This window comes from Halictus rubicundus, chromosome 10 (assembly GCF_050948215.1).
Source record: "Halictus rubicundus isolate RS-2024b chromosome 10, iyHalRubi1_principal, whole genome shotgun sequence".
Lineage (NCBI taxonomy): Eukaryota > Metazoa > Arthropoda > Insecta > Hymenoptera > Halictidae > Halictus > Halictus rubicundus.
In genome coordinates, this window is record NC_135158.1 from 16,165,358 (window position 1) to 16,182,159 (window position 16,802).

Consider the following 16,802-nt stretch of genomic DNA (forward strand, 5'->3'; position numbering starts at 1 on the left):
TTTCAGCGCGGGCAACGCCTGGCCATCGTTTACCTAAGGCCTTATGCAATATGTACAGACGATTAGCTATCGCCTATGAGCCGGTGCCTCGCATCTTCGATATCCGATCGAAAGAGATTTCAAAATCCGGTCTCTGTGTCACTTTCGAGCAGAGAAAGTCGTGCAATTCGTGTGGATGCTCGCGGAACGATTTATGGAAAACTTTCGTTACAGGCGCGCTCGCGGTTTCAGATTAAATTAGAAACTCCGGGAAATTAATATTCTACCGTTCTGTGGCCAATGAACAATTAATTACAACACCTTTCGTTGTCGCGACACGAATCTATCCTTCTCGTATTTAAAAGTGCGCGAGAACGCGCTCGAGTTTAGCCACTGCGCATGCGTCCGGCCGGCGAGCGTCGCTTCTACAGTCAACACAATGATTAAATACGATTAAAAATAGTATCGTCTTATCTCGGGTCAAAACACATACGTCAAAAATCGAATCTTAATTTTGTCCATGACTTTCTGGAGTGAAAGATGCATGTTTTCTTTTTTTCGTATAATGTTGTCTTAAGATGCTCGCTTGAACTACGCGGGTAACAGACGCCAACTAGATCGTCTGCTAGAAACAGCTGACAGCTCGGCCGGACAAAAACGTGGTTTCACGAATTTTTAGATGTTTTATGTCCGTCAGTGGAAATTGTGTCACGCGTGACGTTTCACCTAAAACGGCGAGCACGCAGTGCGTGCGCGAAAGAGAATCGTTTGCTTCACTTCGTTTCCGAAACTTCTCAGTGAAGGAACGTGTTTTACCGACACATTTTGCTAGACATTATGTAATTTTCGTAGTCCAAAGAAACCGATATAATTGATCTTTTCACGTGAGTCGTCGACGCCACAGACTTCTGTATAGTTTAACTTCGAAATGCCTATAATAACCCGTATGTCACGTTAAACGAGATCACGTGCATCAACGTAAATCTATTCGGGAACTGCAGGCGCGAGCAGGTTATGTCGGTGGCGACACGCGGATCAGTATCAATATCCTCCGAAAAATGAATGAAACGCCGGGTATTTGTTAGCGTGTCGTGTTGTAATGACATAGAGGAATCGTAAGAATAATTTACGAATTTACCGCCAACGGTGATTAACGGTGATCGCTGATAAGATTGGCCACGGCCAAACCGTGGCATCGAAAACGAGATCAACGTACCTGACAGCGTTGAATTAAAGTGCTGGTCTGCTGCTCTATTCTGGGTCGTGACTTGACACATGTTGTCGAAACTTTTCTCCGTAATTGGGCGAAATGTCCGAACTGGCACAATTTCTCTGCACGAGCACAGAGCCTACTCGACCCTATACACGCCATAGCGAAAACTGTAGTGAGGCAAGTCACACGACTCCTAAAGACTTTCGAGTCCTACTACTCCCCACCGACACTTCAAAATTGATTCCCCACCCGCTTTTCCCTTTCCCTTCCCCACCACCAAATACACCTGCTTTGCACGGCATTAATCGGATCGGTATTGTAATTCTTGACTGTCATCGATCATCGAGTGTTTTACGAAAAAGTCATTATACTCGACGAAATATTAAATCGTCTGCTTATCAGCGACCTCTTTTTTTATTCGAAACCAAATCTTAGATTAAACGACTCCTGATCCCCATGTACCTTTACCAGTTACGAATTATATACAGGGTGCCCAAAAAATGTTATACTTCCTTGAAAGGGGTGATTCCTGAAGTCATTTGAAGTAACTTTTCCCTTTGGGAATACCTTCTCCACGGCCTTGTTAGTGAGTTATTAACGAAAAACGCGGACCAATCAGAGCGTGGCTACAGTGGACAGATTCCTGCTAGGCCAATGTCATCGCCTCTGATTGGTCCGTGTTTTTAGTTAATAACTCTGTAAGAAAGCCGCGGATTACATTTTCGTAAAGGAAAAAGTTACTTCGAATGACCTCGGGAGTCACCCGTTTCAAGAAAGCACAACATTTTGATTTTATCTTCTAACGAAATTTCTGGTTGCACCGATAAATTTTGGATAAATTGAGTAAACATATATAGTCTGAATAATTGAAAATACTAATTCAATGATATGGTAATGCACAACGAAAATTACCCTTTATCTTATGGGTACCAATTACCAACCCATCTATTTGATACACCATGGTTTATGGTTAACCTGAATCATGGCTAGCGGTTTGTTAAGGAGGTTATCTCATGCATTTCAAACGTTTGAACAGGCAGTTAATATTATTCTCGGTCGAGGATTTCCACCAGGTAATAAGGAAAATTGGTTTTATATTACACTTACTTGAAACTGTGTAACAACATATTAAAGATGGCAAAAAATACAATCGAAGTGTCCTAACCTCTAGAGTAGAATTTAAACTACATTTACTTAGACAACTTCTATATTATTCATATCTGTTGTTTATATTTTATTTAGGTAGTCTATGTGCGATCGACTGCAGTCACGTTTTAAATCAAACACAACCTGCTCATTTACCTGGGCGATCTCTAAAGGACATTCTGAACGATTCAATTTTATGGGCTGTACCGAAAAAACGTCGTTCAATAGAAAAACGACTGAATAGAAGATTCGGTATTCCAGATCTACATTGGAAACCGCATGTTCCCAAAACCAATATTTTGATGTGTAGACGTTGCGGTCATGATTATGAGGCTGGTACACTTTGTGGTAAGACCTATGGGATATTACTAAATATGAATCCGTTTTGTTATATCTTTAAATTATAGAATATTGACTTCCTGTACACTTCCATAGGATATTGTTATGAGATAGTGAAAACAGAAACGAAAGAAATGCAAAAGGCTATAGTGAATTCGTTAGGCTTGGAACCAATAGAGAAAGATGTTATAGTATTATATGAAGGAGAAAAAGAACGACTGAAAGAGGAATATTGGAAGGTACTTGATCCAATTGCATTTTCAATTATAATGTGTACTTGGAATAAAAATTTCTATTCAAATTCAACAGTCACAGAGGATCGTTGAATTACCCAAAAAGAGACCTGAATGGTTCAGTGAGAATTTACTTCAGCCAACCACGAAAGAACTGTCTGATGAAAAGGAGTTAGAAGTTGTAGATGTACCTAAAATTATAAGTAAAGAATAAGTTGCATCAACAAGGTACTTTTGTTTACATATGATGAAGTTAGAGGGAGAAAATAAATTACAAAAATGTTACGCCTGTGTTTAAACATAAAATATTGACTATACTTATTTTATTATTTCAGTGTAGAATTGTTATGATTGTAATCTCAGTAGTTCAATTCTTCTTTACTGCTTCAGCTTAAAACAAAAAAATACATGTCATAGTACTAACAACTGCATTAAATTAATTTTATCTGGATCAGAGTTTAGCACTGGCAGACCCATATATATAGGGGAAAGAAAATATCGTGTAAGTCTGTTATCGTTACTTATGTTTTAAATAGCTGTTAGCGAACGATTTCGAAATCATCGATAGACACTTTCTTATTAAAATTTCCCGTAGAAAGATCCACACAATGGCAATTATTAGGGTGGGAAGTTTTGTGAACATGAAAATTTGTCTAAAGGTGGTGGCGCCATCTAACATTGACTATTCTAACCGTCATGATCGTATAGGGTTATGGTGTTTGCTCAAAGAGGGCACAACCACATTTTGGGAAAATTATCATCTGGTGGTAACATTCGGCTACCAGTTTTAGCGTTTTGCCACTACGTCGAATAGCGCTGTACAAACATTTGAACGGAGCAAATCATTCTTGCCGCTGTTTACACGATACCTTATGTGCAACACGGCACGAATCATCTGTGTGAAAGATTGCAAATTTATGAAGAAATTTGCAATCGAGATTAGTTAATATTTTGACACGTTATGGTACTTCTTTTTCAACCTAAACGTCTTGATCACAAAATTGCCATCTTTCACCTTTAATTTAAGCCCTCAAAAGTTAGAAAACTCCTACAGGAATATATTCTAAAATTGGCTCAAAAATCCCCTCAAATTTTAATTAATTCGATCATTTCTCCGTTACATGGCCGAAGTTTCTGTGCCCGTGTAGAGCAGGTTTCAGGAACCTGTTTAATGTACAACTATTAAGTCACAACGTATATCACATTTTCTACTTATGATCATTTTCTACTTATTATCACATTTGTAAGTACAAATAAGAGAGTAGTATAAATCTGTGCACAGAGGAAGCAATATAAAGTCGAACATGGCAAATAATATCTTTTTCATGCATCATAGCCACTGCCATGGTTGTAACTTGTATGATGATTCAAAAAAATATGAGAATCAAAAAGGAGTGATAACAGATGTATTTTGTTCGCTTGGAGCACTGGCTAGAGCTTCTGGACCTATCATAGCACCTTCGGGTAATGATAAAGTGAAACAAATATATATATTTACACCTACTTATTGATGTAACACTATACAGGTTACAGCTGTTATTCTAGCTTTCTGGTGCATTGGAAGTAAGACAACGTATCTTATCGGGGCTGTGCTTCTCGTACTTCCACCCCTTATTCTCCAGAGTATAAAATCCCTTTAAAAATAAGGGATTTTAAAAGAAACTATAAGAAGTATTTCCGGTGACGTTACATTTACATATGTATATGTATAGCTGTATACATATTCGAACACTATTTTTATATACTTTTTGTACGCTTAAACAAAGTTTTTGCGATTATATTATACATTCTTTTCTTTTTTTGTTCTTTTTTTTTTACTGAGTGCATGAAAACATTAACAGTATGAAAGGATGAGTGCAAAGAATTGTAAGCCAAATCCTCTTTCATCACGAAGAGACAGAAATAAGCTTATCTATCTATCTATTTATCTTACAAATTTTTTCTACATTTATTCTATATCGAGAAAATAATATATTTTAAATTTAAATATACACGTGAATATATATGTATGCGGTGTTAAAAACCCACAGTAAATCGAGCGTTTTGTTGTCGGAAGCGTTTTGTAGAGAAAGAGGTTGTTAACATCGTAATGGTAGTTATACGTGCGATAAGCCGAGTAAATGTTATTGATTTGCAGCAGAAAATTCCAAGATTGATGTAACGATAGGTATTGGTACTCGTTTCCATGTGTTATTACGTTCCTGGGAAAATCATACGGCCGCGCATGCGCGGTTAGCCGTTCGGTCAGGTGACTCTCCCCTCTCTTTAGGACCGCGCCATTTACGGTCAGAAATTCTCGGAATTGCTTGGCCGCGGCACTCTGTCGTCGTCCGCGCTGATGGGAATAACGCAGAAGGGGAAGGAAAGTTATTGATGAGATTCGCGCGTGCGACCGGTCCCCGCGATCATTACGTTTACGATTATTTCATCGGTGCAAAGGTTACATCTCGAACGTATCGGGTCTAACGAACAGAAAGGTACAGGTCACCGAACAGAACCTAGTTGCTTCTGTCTTCGGACTAGCAGCAGGTGAGTACGGACAGTTCTTTGAACGCACATCTTTTTCTCTCGCCCCTCCCGCTTAACTATTTTACGCGTTACATATTTCGTTTACGTCATATTCTTTCACTTGTAAATATTGATACTGGTGTTTCTGCACCGAATTCGGCCAAAATTTCGAATTCTTTAGCGAAATAATCAGAATTTTCTGGTCATTTCGTAAATAATTCAATATACTTGTATCAGATTCGTCGAATATTTCCGTATTGGCAATTCCGTATTTAAATTTTCCAAGCATGTACTCGCATGCTTTTCCTGTAATCTTATCAACCATTTTTTTGCTTCGTTGAGTCTCGATCTTTGCGTTCTGCACTCTCGCTTAAGAAAAGTCGCGTATGGAAAATAGTGTCTTTCGTTCCATTTTATGCCTACGAAAAACGAGAAAAAAAGGTTAAATGGAGTAGCGTTAATTTGTGGTTATACTGTTATCTTATTTGGCGGTCGACCACTGTTATCGATCACCGACGAGTACAGTTATCATTACTTTTAAACTTTGTAGATTTGACACGTTCCGTAAAGATTTCAAACTAATTCAAGAGAAAAATATTTTTGTTAGGAGTGAAGATGGCACTGTGGACAAAGATACAACAATTGCCACAAGATGTGTTGCAACAGGTGCGATCAGTCTACGGAGAACACTTTCCGATAGAAGTTCGCCACTTCCTGTCGTCTTGGATAGAAGAACAAATGTGGTAAGTACATATGCATACGGATATCTTTAACTTATTAATTTGTCGTTCTATTCTCCCGAGACTCATAACGAGATTGGTGTTATAGGACCGAAATAGAACCAGAAAATCCACAGTTCGAACAGTACATAACAAATATTGTTATATCTCTGATACAAGAATTAGAATCCAAAGCAGCATCTTTAAACACGGATGATATGTTTATTACAAAGATAAAGTTGATGGAAGCTGCAAAAAATTTTCGAGTAAGTTCTTCTTCGAGCAGACATTAACTGGTAGTTGAAAATTGCACGGTTGTTATTTACATATTTTCTTTGCTACAGCAAAGGTATACGCATAATCCGACGATGCTGTTCAGAATAATCAGTCACTGTTTGGGAACAGAAATGAAGTTCCTAGGTCAAGTAGAGAATTTGGGAGGAACTTTGATGAGTATGGCAGGAGGAAAAGTAGGTTTGATAAGCGATGCTATCGCTGAAATAGCGCAGCACGTTGAATCCTTACGGCGTAGAACTCAAGAAACTGGAGAAGATCTGCGAAAAATGGAACAGGAACAAGAAGCTTTTGCCATTAGTTATCACGAGTGTACCAAGCTGAACGCGCATCTGCAACATCTTGCAACCCAGCCACAGAATCAACAAAACTTGGATATGGAAAAGAAAATTAGAAGGTAACTAACGTAACGTTATGGTTTCCTGTAATCCGAAGCAACGCGTTTTACCATTCCTATTAATACTAAAAGCGACTAATATTGTAGACAAAAAGAGCAACAAGAACAAATACTGAATCATAAAGTGACTGGCTTGATGCAGCTAAGATTAACGTTAGCCGATAAACTAAAAGATACTATTACCAGGCTAAATAGCTTGCAGTCCAGAGTCCTGGACGATGAACTTATTAGGTAAAATTTCTTTTCTTTTTCCTCTTGGCTCCAACAATTTTGCCACGCAGGAAATGCTTACCTGTAAAAGTTATGAATTTGTAGGTGGAAAAGAGATCAACAATTGGCTGGAAACGGAGCACCGTTTAACAATAATCTGGACTCTATTCAAGAATGGTGCGAAAGCTTGGCGGAATTGATCTGGTTGAATCGTCAGCAAATCAAAGAGGCTGAACGTTTAAAGCAAAAGTTTGCGCTCGAACCACCCGGAATGCAAGATATTCTCCCCACGTTGAATTCACAGATTACGCAGCTTCTTAGCTCGTTAGTAACCAGCACGTTTATCATAGAAAAACAACCGCCGCAGGTAATGAAGACCAATACCCGTTTCACAAGTACAGTACGCCTTCTGGTGGGTGGCAAGTTGAACGTTCACATGACGCCTCCACAAGTAAAAGTTAGCATTATTAGCGAAGCTCAGGCAAATGCTCTTTTGAAGAGCGACAAAATGTCAAAGAACGGTGAGGCCAGCGGTGAAATTCTAAACAATACAGGATCGATGGAATACCATCAAGTAAGCGAGAATATTTTGTCTCTATTTTCTAATATCGTTGTTTGGTATGTATGTTTATCGAATTAAAGAAAAACTGATTTCTTTTTTTTTCTTTCTGGTAGGCAACGAGACAACTCTCTGTAAGCTTTCGTAACATGCAACTGAAGAAAATCAAAAGGGCGGAGAAGAAGGGAACGGAGTCGGTGATGGACGAGAAGTTTTCGCTTCTGTTCCAATCGCAGTTCAGCGTTGGTGGAGGCGAATTAGTATTTCAGGTTTGGACGTTGAGCTTGCCGGTTGTAGTGATCGTGCACGGGAACCAAGAGCCTCACGCGGTGGCTACGGTTACGTGGGACAATGCTTTCGCCGAGCCTGGAAGGGTACCGTTCGCTGTACCCGATAAAGTGCCGTGGGGCCAGGTAGCCGAAGCATTGAACGTTAAATTTCGATCGGCAACGGGTCGTTCTTTGACCGAAGATAATCTTCGATTTCTCGCGGAGAAAGCTTTTCGAGGAGGCAACGCTACCGGCCAGGATTATACCGGTTTACTTTTGACCTGGGCGCAATTCTGCAAAGAGCCGTTGCCCGAAAGGAACTTCACCTTTTGGGAATGGTTCTACGCCGTGATGAAACTAACGAGAGAACATTTGAGAGGGCCGTGGATCGACGGCTACATATTGGGGTTCGTCAGAAAGAAGCAAGCCGAAGAAATGCTGGCGAGTTGCGCATCGGGAACTTTTCTGATGCGCTTCTCGGACTCCGAGCTCGGCGGTGTCACCATTGCGTGGGTAGGAGGTAAAGTGTTCTGAACGATTGTTCTCGTTATTGAATCGATGTGTTGCGGCATACGTTTGAAACTGGCAAAAACTATAACAAAAACACCTTGAATTGTGCAGATCAAACCGAGGTGTTTATGCTGCAACCATTTACCAGCAAGGATTTCACGATCCGCAGTTTGGCGGATCGGGTGTTCGATCTTCAACACCTGCTCTACCTCTATCCGGATTTGTCGAAGGATCAGGCGTTTTCGAAGTACTACACGCCGTTCACAGGTAAATGTTTGTTCGATTGGTCGTTTGTCTCTTTATACACGCAGTATGCTTGATTTGATACTGGTAACTCGTAACTTGAAATTTGAAACTTGAAACGGGATGTTGCACGATTTGTCGTAGAAAATCAATCCACGTCGACGAACGGATACGTGAAACCTTTCTTAGTAACGCACATACCTGGTTGGGGTGGACCGGGCGTTGGTGGTCAGACACCGTCGCACTCGTCCGTAATTGGGGTAGGCAGTAGCGGTCAGAGTGGTGCGGGTGGTAGTTATCCTGCAACGCCGTCCACCATGTTCCAAGCGCACAGTCCTGACCCGTCCGTGACGCGCGATACTCCATCAGTGGCTTCCAGGTCAGTCCCCTGGATCTAAGCTCTCATATTTGATCGTATTTTCATTTATTCGCTAATATTAATACTAATACCAATACTAATATTAATACTAGTAATTACCATAAGTTACTGCCATAGATATATTTCGTACAAGATATGCAAAGATTCTGCTTCTTTCGCTTTTTTTTTTCCATGTACATATACGTTGTACTTAGAATTCGATTCGATTCTACTCTATTTTGTTCTGTTCTATTACATTCTATTTTATTCTTCGTTTCCCATGAGAGAGCCTCGTGTTGTTTCCGGTAATTACGAGAGTTTTTCTTTTCGAATTCTTACTAATGTTGTCCTGGTACCATTTTTATATCTCGATACATTATGCGATGATTCTTCTTCTTCCTCTCCTTCTTCATCTTCATCTTTATCATTTTCTCCTTCTACTTCTTCTTCTTCTTCTGTTTATTATTATTATTATTATCATCATCATCATCGTCATCATCATCAACAGCAGCTTTATCGTCATCATCGTCACCATCATCATTATCGCGATTATTATTACCGTTATTATACACCGAAATTTTTCACGTTGAAACGTAGATACGAAACATTCCCACGATCCGTAACGCTTTGCATGTCTTTTTTTTTTGTATACTATCTGTGCAGACGATGTCAGTATTGTTTTTTACGTTCTCACGTTGTACGAATGTTTAGAAAATATTTACAGTGATATTATAGTTTCATACCTTTTGTAAAACGTTTCTCATGGAATTTTGAGCATTTTTACAGTATATTGTATCGTGAGATGGATATCGCATAACTAATATTAGCGTTAAGTCGTGTTAAGCGATTATTCTGTCCGTGATTAAGAATAATGTAGGTATATAATATATATATATATGCATTGAAGAATGCTGGGTGTTCCGAACGTTGAGGAGCTTATGAAACAAGAATTCTTTTTTTTTTTTGCCATTGTTACCATCATTCTCGAAGTATATCGTTCTGTTTTTTTTTCTTTCTTTTGATATAGCAGTTTTTTCGGTTTGTTCTTGTTTTTAATTTCGTCCGAAATAGCATTCGCGCCCCACTCAGCATTCTGTTCTAATGTTTGAAAAGTAATTATTAGAAAAGTAAGTGTACATACATATATGTAGGATTTTGGAGGAAGAAAGGAAGGAACCAGGCACGAGCGGGACTCGAGATTCATGTCGAGAGGTTTGCGAGTTCGAGTTCGAGTCTCGCTCTGTTTCCAAAAAATCCTATATATATATATACATATATATATATTCTATGATAATGTTAAGGGACATCTGGGTCAAGTGCAACTCGACGAACGATGTTGTTATCGAAGCTCTCCGAGGTCCTTCGACGATTTGAATCTTCTTTGGGAGAATCGAGATCCCAGAAACGTGCATGATGCTGATCACGCGGTGCTCTTATTATCACTATAATATTATATGCGAAATGTAGTTGACGAATGTTTGAAATTTTACGAGATCCGTCCAACGGATAACGCGCGAGCAACGAAATCAAGGATCTACGGAGACAATTTGGGAGAGCAGTTTGATCGTCGATCGATTTGTCTCAACTCTTCTCCTTTTACTTTTCTAACGTTTACAATGTGTAGTTTGTAGTATGAATGGGGAACACGAAGGAAAGAGGTTGATAAGTATATAGAGAACAACAGTCCGTACTTTTTACAATAACAATGAGACTGCCAAATTTTATATTTGTGTGTTTTTTAGCGAAACCGCTTATCCATGGCTTATAAATCAAATAAGGCAAACGATTCGAGTAAGAAAAGCTGTTGGTTCGCTGGTGGGTGCTGTATCAAAGAAAAAAGAAACAGTAGCGCGCTAATCGACAGCCCGACCAGACGAACGTGTCTACATACATACATACGTGCAAAATAGTTTGCTTAACACGAGATTTCGAAAAACAGAAGGCAAAGGCCTGGAGCAAGCCGGTACAACCACAACAACAACGGAAAAATTGAACGCTTAGACTAAAACGCTACTCTTGACTAAAAGAATAGAGAAACGCAAACGAAACGCAGCTCCAATCACGATGTGTTGCAACATCATCATAGTATAGAGAACTCTACTGGCAATTTAGCGATACATGCGTTGCGCGTAGACGATGCTACTATACTGTCAATTCGGTCGAGGGGACGGACAGGCAGCAAAACAAGGCAACGCAAACGCAATCCACCGTTCTACAGACGCGTTGAATCGCATAATCGTTTACTTAACTATCGTGTCGCAGCGATCGCGATTCACGACTCGAGGCTTGGTCGGGGATTCTTTTTGTGGTTGTCTGTTGTGTACCTACGTCCCTTGCCGTGTTGTACCGGCTAGCCGGCTAAATCGGTCACGATCGTTTCGGAAAAATTCAAAATAATCTAGGAAAAGAACGAGTAACGAAAGTACTCGAAACGAACAAACGTTCAGGCAAAAAAAAGAAATTCTCGAGGATCGGTGGCGTTTAGACCATTAAAAAGCAAGTAACAGAGGCCGTGTCGCACGTGTGTCGCGGCGCGGTCCTACTACCGTGCGTGTTATATGTTTGGAATTAGAACGAGACCGCTGTCTATTGCTATGCCAGTGATTGGGGTTGTGTTTTGATTTGTGGTAGCTACGCTCCGGGCCTTGGCCAGTCAAGCGTTGGGCGAGCAAACCCGGACATGGACTATGTGGAGCTGATGGGTCCTGGTGAGCTGCCCTCGTTCGACGAAAATCTCAACTTGGACCACTTTAACGGCTTTAACTTCTCCGAGCTCATATACTCGTACAACTCGAAGCCGCAGTAGTAGGTATGTCGATGATGGGACAATCGCGATCATACGTTTCTCATTTCCACCTATATCTACCTTCGCGTCCGTCGCTCGTCTTCGTTTTTCGTTTCTCGTTTCGTTTTCCCCTTTTTACTTTTCACCGAAAATCCATAGAATCTGATCCGAGACGATACGGGGTCGTTTAATCGGGGGTCTACCGGGGGAGGAATAGAAACTGGAAATGGTCTCGTCGTTTTTATTAATCACCGATCACCGAAACGCGTTACGTCGCGCGTCTCAAGTGCAATATAGATCTAGAATCAATAGCATGTGAACCCCTTGCTGCTGTCTGTTGCCTCATCTGTCCCTCTCTTTTTCTGTCGCGCGCGCGCCCTCGAAGCGCGCTCGACCTATACATACACATACGCGTGCCGCGTACACACACACACACACACACACATAAACAAAGAATATCATCGTATTCCATTCATTTTACACAGGATCGAAACGTTAACACAACTGTATTCGTAGGCGTAATCGACGCTACTTGGTGTTTCGTTACGATTATACGTTCAAGTGTATCGTGAACGATGCTTGGACTTATTTTACTAGGCAATTTAGTTGTTTTACCATTTTATTTTTAAATAATTGTTAACGTCGCACGGCACGACGATATTTTCGAGATTTTAAGGTGATCACAGGAATCGGTCGGGGTCTGGCTGGGATTTGCTAATCGGCAACGCGCGTTACGAGAAACTAATCTTCTGTCTTTTATCGAACAGTTCTCTTGTACGGTACGATGTACCCAACTTGTTCAATCTTTTAATCGTTTTAGTTGGTCAAAAGCTGTTTTGACGTTTTATACGGGGCAGAATAGGAAAACGGTTGGTACAAAATATCATAGGCATTGTATAATTTAAGATGCATGCGAAAACGAGGCAAAAAGCACACTGTATTGTATAGAAGTATAAGAGGAAGGGAGATTGTCCGACGGACAACGTTGGACGACGTCAACGCGTTCTTCTTGCATATTTCGCAAGGGAATCTGAGCGAGGGAAGAATCGATGACGGTTTTGCTAGCCTCTAGACTCTAGAAATATCGGATGATAAGTGATAATAGAAACAGTACGGAAGAATGTATGGCGCGTAAGTTGCGACAATCATTTTCGTCTAATTCTGTAAATAGCGAAATTACGGGAGAGAGAGAGAGAGAGAGAGAGAGAGAAAAGTTTTTAATTTATCGATGGAATGTATGGCGAATCGAAAATCTATGATGCTCGAGGTTTCTGTAACATCTATGGATAAAGTTATATTATACCGGCGTTGTGCAATTCGTGTGACCTAACTACGTGCCTTACGATCTTTGAATTTATGGTCGTCATATTTTTTGAGGATTCTTATATAGAAATTTATATATACTACATGTATATTATATAAACGTCTTTGGTAAAGTTCTTTTCTTTTTTTTTCCTCTCCAAAACAATTCGATATCACGGGGACGCGACGCGACGGTATGACTATCGATCAAGCACGTTTTCACCTACCGTTCTCTCAGAATCTTTTCGATGAAATCACTTTCGCTTTTAATTCGACGCGCAAAACACGCTTTCGTCGTCGTACACAGAAAAACGTTGATCGGTTTTTTCGGAAACGAACATTTCCTCGTTAATAGATATTTGAATGTTAAACCGAGCGTTGTCGTCGAATTCAATTGATTATAGATGGCGAGCGAGGGCGAGCGATTCGGAAAGTGGTTCTTAGGTCATTTAGGGTCACTTGTCACTTTGTTTGTTCGCTATCGGCCCTTAAACCTTAACTAACGTTTGCTAAAGGTATTCTCCGATCTAGCTCGACTCGCTGCCAGTTGTTTTTAACCCTTTGCACTCGAGCGGTGACCCTGAAGCGCCACTAGAAATTGTTGTGGCATTATTTCAAACATATCGCAAAAAATATTACAAAATTTGTATTCAACAGATTACTAAACATTCAAATATTATACGTGGAAATCGGATCAGTTTCGTACGAATAAAACGAAAATATTCCAAGACGGAAGAAAGATTTAGTTTCAGAATTAAAATAGCGCCGAGTGCAAAGGGTTCATTTCCCGAGGACGGGCCTTTTTATGCTGATTCTTAGAACCACCGTCCCCGCTATTCACTGTCAAGGACGTTTTATTACCCTTAGATACCTCGTCGTCATGGTAGCGCGTCCTCGTAGACACGTTTAGGCGTCTAAAAACTAAGCTGATACTATGTTCATAGTATTTACACGTTAGCTGTACAGCATGTATATGCCATGACAAAACTTCGGAAACTGTTGTTATTGTTTTCGAGCGCATAAAATTACCTGATCGACGTTCGCCCTCCCCTATTGTACATGAACTATGACAAAAGAAGAAGAAGAATACTATGACTTGTTGCACATCCGTGAAATATCGATGTACGCTAATGTTTTGTCTTAAATATATATATATAGTACACATTATGTATATTATATAGTACATAAGTATGTATGTATGTATATGTATGTATGTATACGTACGTAATAAGCTAGACCTCAGAGGAGCGTAGAGTACGTTAATATTGTCTATTGATCTTTTTATCAAAGATTAGAGTTTATTTTATTATCGAGAACAATTTCACTGTTTGTAAAAGATAAAATCGTTTATTATCCATCGTCCTCTGTATACCGAAATCGCTACACATATAGAATAATATATATATATATATATATATATATATATATATAAGAGAGGAAAAGAGAGTAAAATGAGGTACGTTCGTCTGTTATTATAGCAACGTACTGTAATAAAATATCTTTTAGTTGGACTTTTTGTAGGTTTCTTTACAATGTAATTTGATCGTTGCGGAGCGTCGCTTGCAGTCGTGGCGGGTATTCGTTCCACGACGAGTTTCAAGGATGGGAATCGTTCGAGTTTTTGACAAGTTCGGTTCACGCGGTAGGGCACGGCGAACAGCCGTTTTTCGGGTCGCAGGGATCACAGTCTGCTTCTTGCTCCTCGCATATCTGCTCGTAGTGTCCGGGCGCGGGATAGCTGGCCTGATACATAGTGTCGGAGCACATGGCCTCCTTCGGTGGTTGGTACTTCCTCTTGACCGCCCACGTTAGCTCTTCTTTCGGAAGGGGAGTCCATTGCTGATACGAGAGTTTGCTCACGGTTTCGGAATCGATTTTGTACGGTGATCTGTAAGACGGTTATACCACGCCTATAATCATCACCAGTTCGATTAGCACTGGTTATCGGAAAATTTGTCGGTTTACTTGGCGTATCGAGCGACAGGCTTGAAACTTTGAACGCATTCCATCGGTCCCGGTATCGCGTACGATAATCTCGTGGTGGTGGTGTCGTCCATAGGCGTGTCCGCGCTTCGGAGATTGCCGCTCGGAATAATCGGATCGGGTCGGGTTGCCCAGGATTTTGCCGCAAAATCGCGCCGACTGGTAGTCTCCGATTGCATCGGGCCGTCGCCCATCATGTTCCGGTCTCGGGGCAATATGGGCATCGCGCGTTCGTCGGTCCGAATCGGTTGATAGCTCAACTGCATTCGGTTTCGTCGAAATCGTTCGGAAAAGAAATCGAAATTACGGAGAAGAAATGAATAGATCACGAGCAGCGCATACTTTGTTGGTCGTGTCCCCCGAAATCTTGCCGTCCGGTTTCGAGATACTGTTGCACGGAAGGACCGGTTGCACGCGATCGGTGCAGCTCGGTTCTACGCGGTAGCTCTCCTTGTATATCGTCCTCGCGGCGAATTCGCCTCCGTGCGGGAACAGAAGGTTACCGATAGGCTTGATGGGTTTCTCCGTGCAGAGTTCCTCGTTTTGCAAGAAGCTTTCGGAATAGGTGGTCTGTCCGCACATCGCTACGTCCGGTGGTCTTTCAAAGGAGTATTAAGATTTGTCTCGCGTGAACGAAGTAGCTTTCGATTCGGAAAGATGCCACTAAAGGGAGAACCGAGAACGGAGTACCTATACGTTGGCTTCAACCGCCAAGGACACTCTTCCTGCTCTTGAACTTGAACCGGCTGATAGCTCAACTTTTGGGTGGTCTCGTGACGTACCGGTTCGCTGGGTGGCCGGTACACCCTTATCGGCTTGAAGTTGACGGTCGGCTCGACGTAGCCTGGATCCACGTAAGAGAGTTTCGCGGTGGTGCCGGCGTCCAATTTACCGGTGCTCACGCGGATGTGTCCGCACGGGATTATCATTTCCGATTTCTCGACGTGTTTGCGAGCGTAATCCTGGCGAGCAGTGGTCACGTGTTCCATGCGACCTGTCCCAATCATTGGCCTGACACCGTGCACGAAAAACGAAAAGAAAAAGAGAAAGAGTGATCCTCGTACCAGCGGTGTTTTTTCGGTTACCTATGCTTCGGCATAATCGGCCTCGTCCTCGGTATAAAGCCAACGGTGGGTTGCTTGTAACTCAACCTGCTGGTTGTTTCATCGGAAAACTTCCCTTCGAACTTTCCGAGAGCCGGGGTCGGCCGAATCGGTTGGGATCGACTGTGCCGTTTATCGGCATGGTCCACGTTCAAGAAGGACACGTGGTAAGTGGTATCCGTTTCGAGCAGCTTCGAGGGCGGACAATACTTTCTTTCCGGTGCAAATGATTTGACTCGCGACGGTTGTACGTATCTTTTTGTACACTGACGAAACGAACGAAAACAAAGGGAAATGAGAGAGAGGGTGCCAAAGTCGGTGATCGAAAGGCGTCCGGAAGAGAGAACGGAAGGATCGCGTTACCCGAACGTTGCAAGGACATTCCAGCGGTTTCCGTGGCGGTAACCGAATCGGCCTTTGCGTCTTAATCTCCACCACTTCCATCTTCCTCTTTTCTCTACTCGAGTTCCCACGTTACAAATTCAAGGTGGTTAATTTGTTCCCGACGAGATCCCGATTCAAAATTCGTCGCGGTACACGCGTAAAGACGGAAATATAGAAAAGGATGAAACCACAACCCGCAAGCGACAACTACTACGTTTCATCGCGCGGAGTTGACGAAGCGAAACATCTTGCAGCATCGGATCTTTGA

At 41.4% G+C, this 16,802-nt stretch overlaps 4 protein-coding genes across 10 annotated transcripts in view; 2 read left to right on the plus strand and 2 right to left on the minus strand.

The window, feature by feature from the left end:
* Qless (decaprenyl diphosphate synthase subunit 1 qless) overlaps positions 1-1,373 on the minus strand; it is a 49,139-nt gene extending 47,766 nt beyond the window's left edge. Inside the window, exon 1 of one of the 2 annotated variants that reach the window (XM_076794998.1) lies at positions 1,196-1,373. In XM_076794998.1, the coding sequence (XP_076651113.1) occupies positions 1,196-1,351 (156 nt within the window). In that variant the 5' untranslated portion in view covers positions 1,352-1,373. The remainder of the gene's footprint in view (positions 1-1,195) is intronic. The other variant, XM_076794999.1, reaches the window with a different exon arrangement.
* Positions 1,374-2,117: 744 nt separating this feature from the next.
* Mrpl32 (mitochondrial ribosomal protein L32) lies at positions 2,118-3,338 on the plus strand. Of its 2 annotated transcripts, XM_076795001.1 has the most exons (5): positions 2,118-2,265; positions 2,435-2,686; positions 2,774-2,916; positions 2,987-3,138; positions 3,246-3,338. In XM_076795001.1, exons 1-4 carry the CDS (start codon positions 2,175-2,177, stop codon positions 3,122-3,124), a joined length of 624 nt encoding a protein of 207 aa, XP_076651116.1. In that variant the 5' UTR covers positions 2,118-2,174; the 3' UTR covers positions 3,125-3,138; positions 3,246-3,338. The 2 variants fall into 2 exon arrangements, with proteins under 2 accessions (XP_076651116.1, XP_076651115.1); XM_076795000.1 differs by having other exon boundaries at positions 2,987-3,262.
* A 1,897-nt stretch (positions 3,339-5,235) lies between these two features.
* Positions 5,236-13,198, plus strand: Stat92e (Signal transducer and transcription activator Stat92E). 5 transcript variants are annotated; one of them, XM_076794997.1, is made up of 10 exons: positions 5,236-5,439; positions 6,026-6,161; positions 6,247-6,403; positions 6,482-6,828; positions 6,916-7,059; positions 7,144-7,612; positions 7,714-8,386; positions 8,488-8,643; positions 8,764-8,998; positions 10,279-11,843. In XM_076794997.1, the coding sequence occupies exons 2-10, from the start codon at positions 6,034-6,036 to the stop codon at positions 10,349-10,351; spliced, it is 2,382 nt and encodes a 793-aa protein (XP_076651112.1). In that variant the 5' UTR covers positions 5,236-5,439; positions 6,026-6,033; the 3' UTR covers positions 10,352-11,843. The 5 variants fall into 5 exon arrangements, with proteins under 5 accessions (XP_076651112.1, XP_076651111.1, XP_076651109.1 ...); XM_076794996.1 differs by having other exon boundaries at positions 10,720-11,843; XM_076794994.1 differs by having other exon boundaries at positions 5,237-5,439; positions 5,969-6,161; positions 11,609-13,198.
* A 1,275-nt stretch (positions 13,199-14,473) lies between these two features.
* On the minus strand, positions 14,474-16,594 carry LOC143358152 (uncharacterized). The gene is made up of 6 exons (XM_076795070.1): positions 16,514-16,594; positions 16,133-16,416; positions 15,738-16,058; positions 15,390-15,645; positions 15,030-15,307; positions 14,474-14,952 (listed from the first exon to the last, which is right to left on the minus strand). The coding sequence occupies exons 1-6, from the start codon at positions 16,592-16,594 to the stop codon at positions 14,700-14,702; spliced, it is 1,473 nt and encodes a 490-aa protein (XP_076651185.1). The 3' UTR covers positions 14,474-14,699.
* Positions 16,595-16,802: the final 208 nt, after the last annotated feature.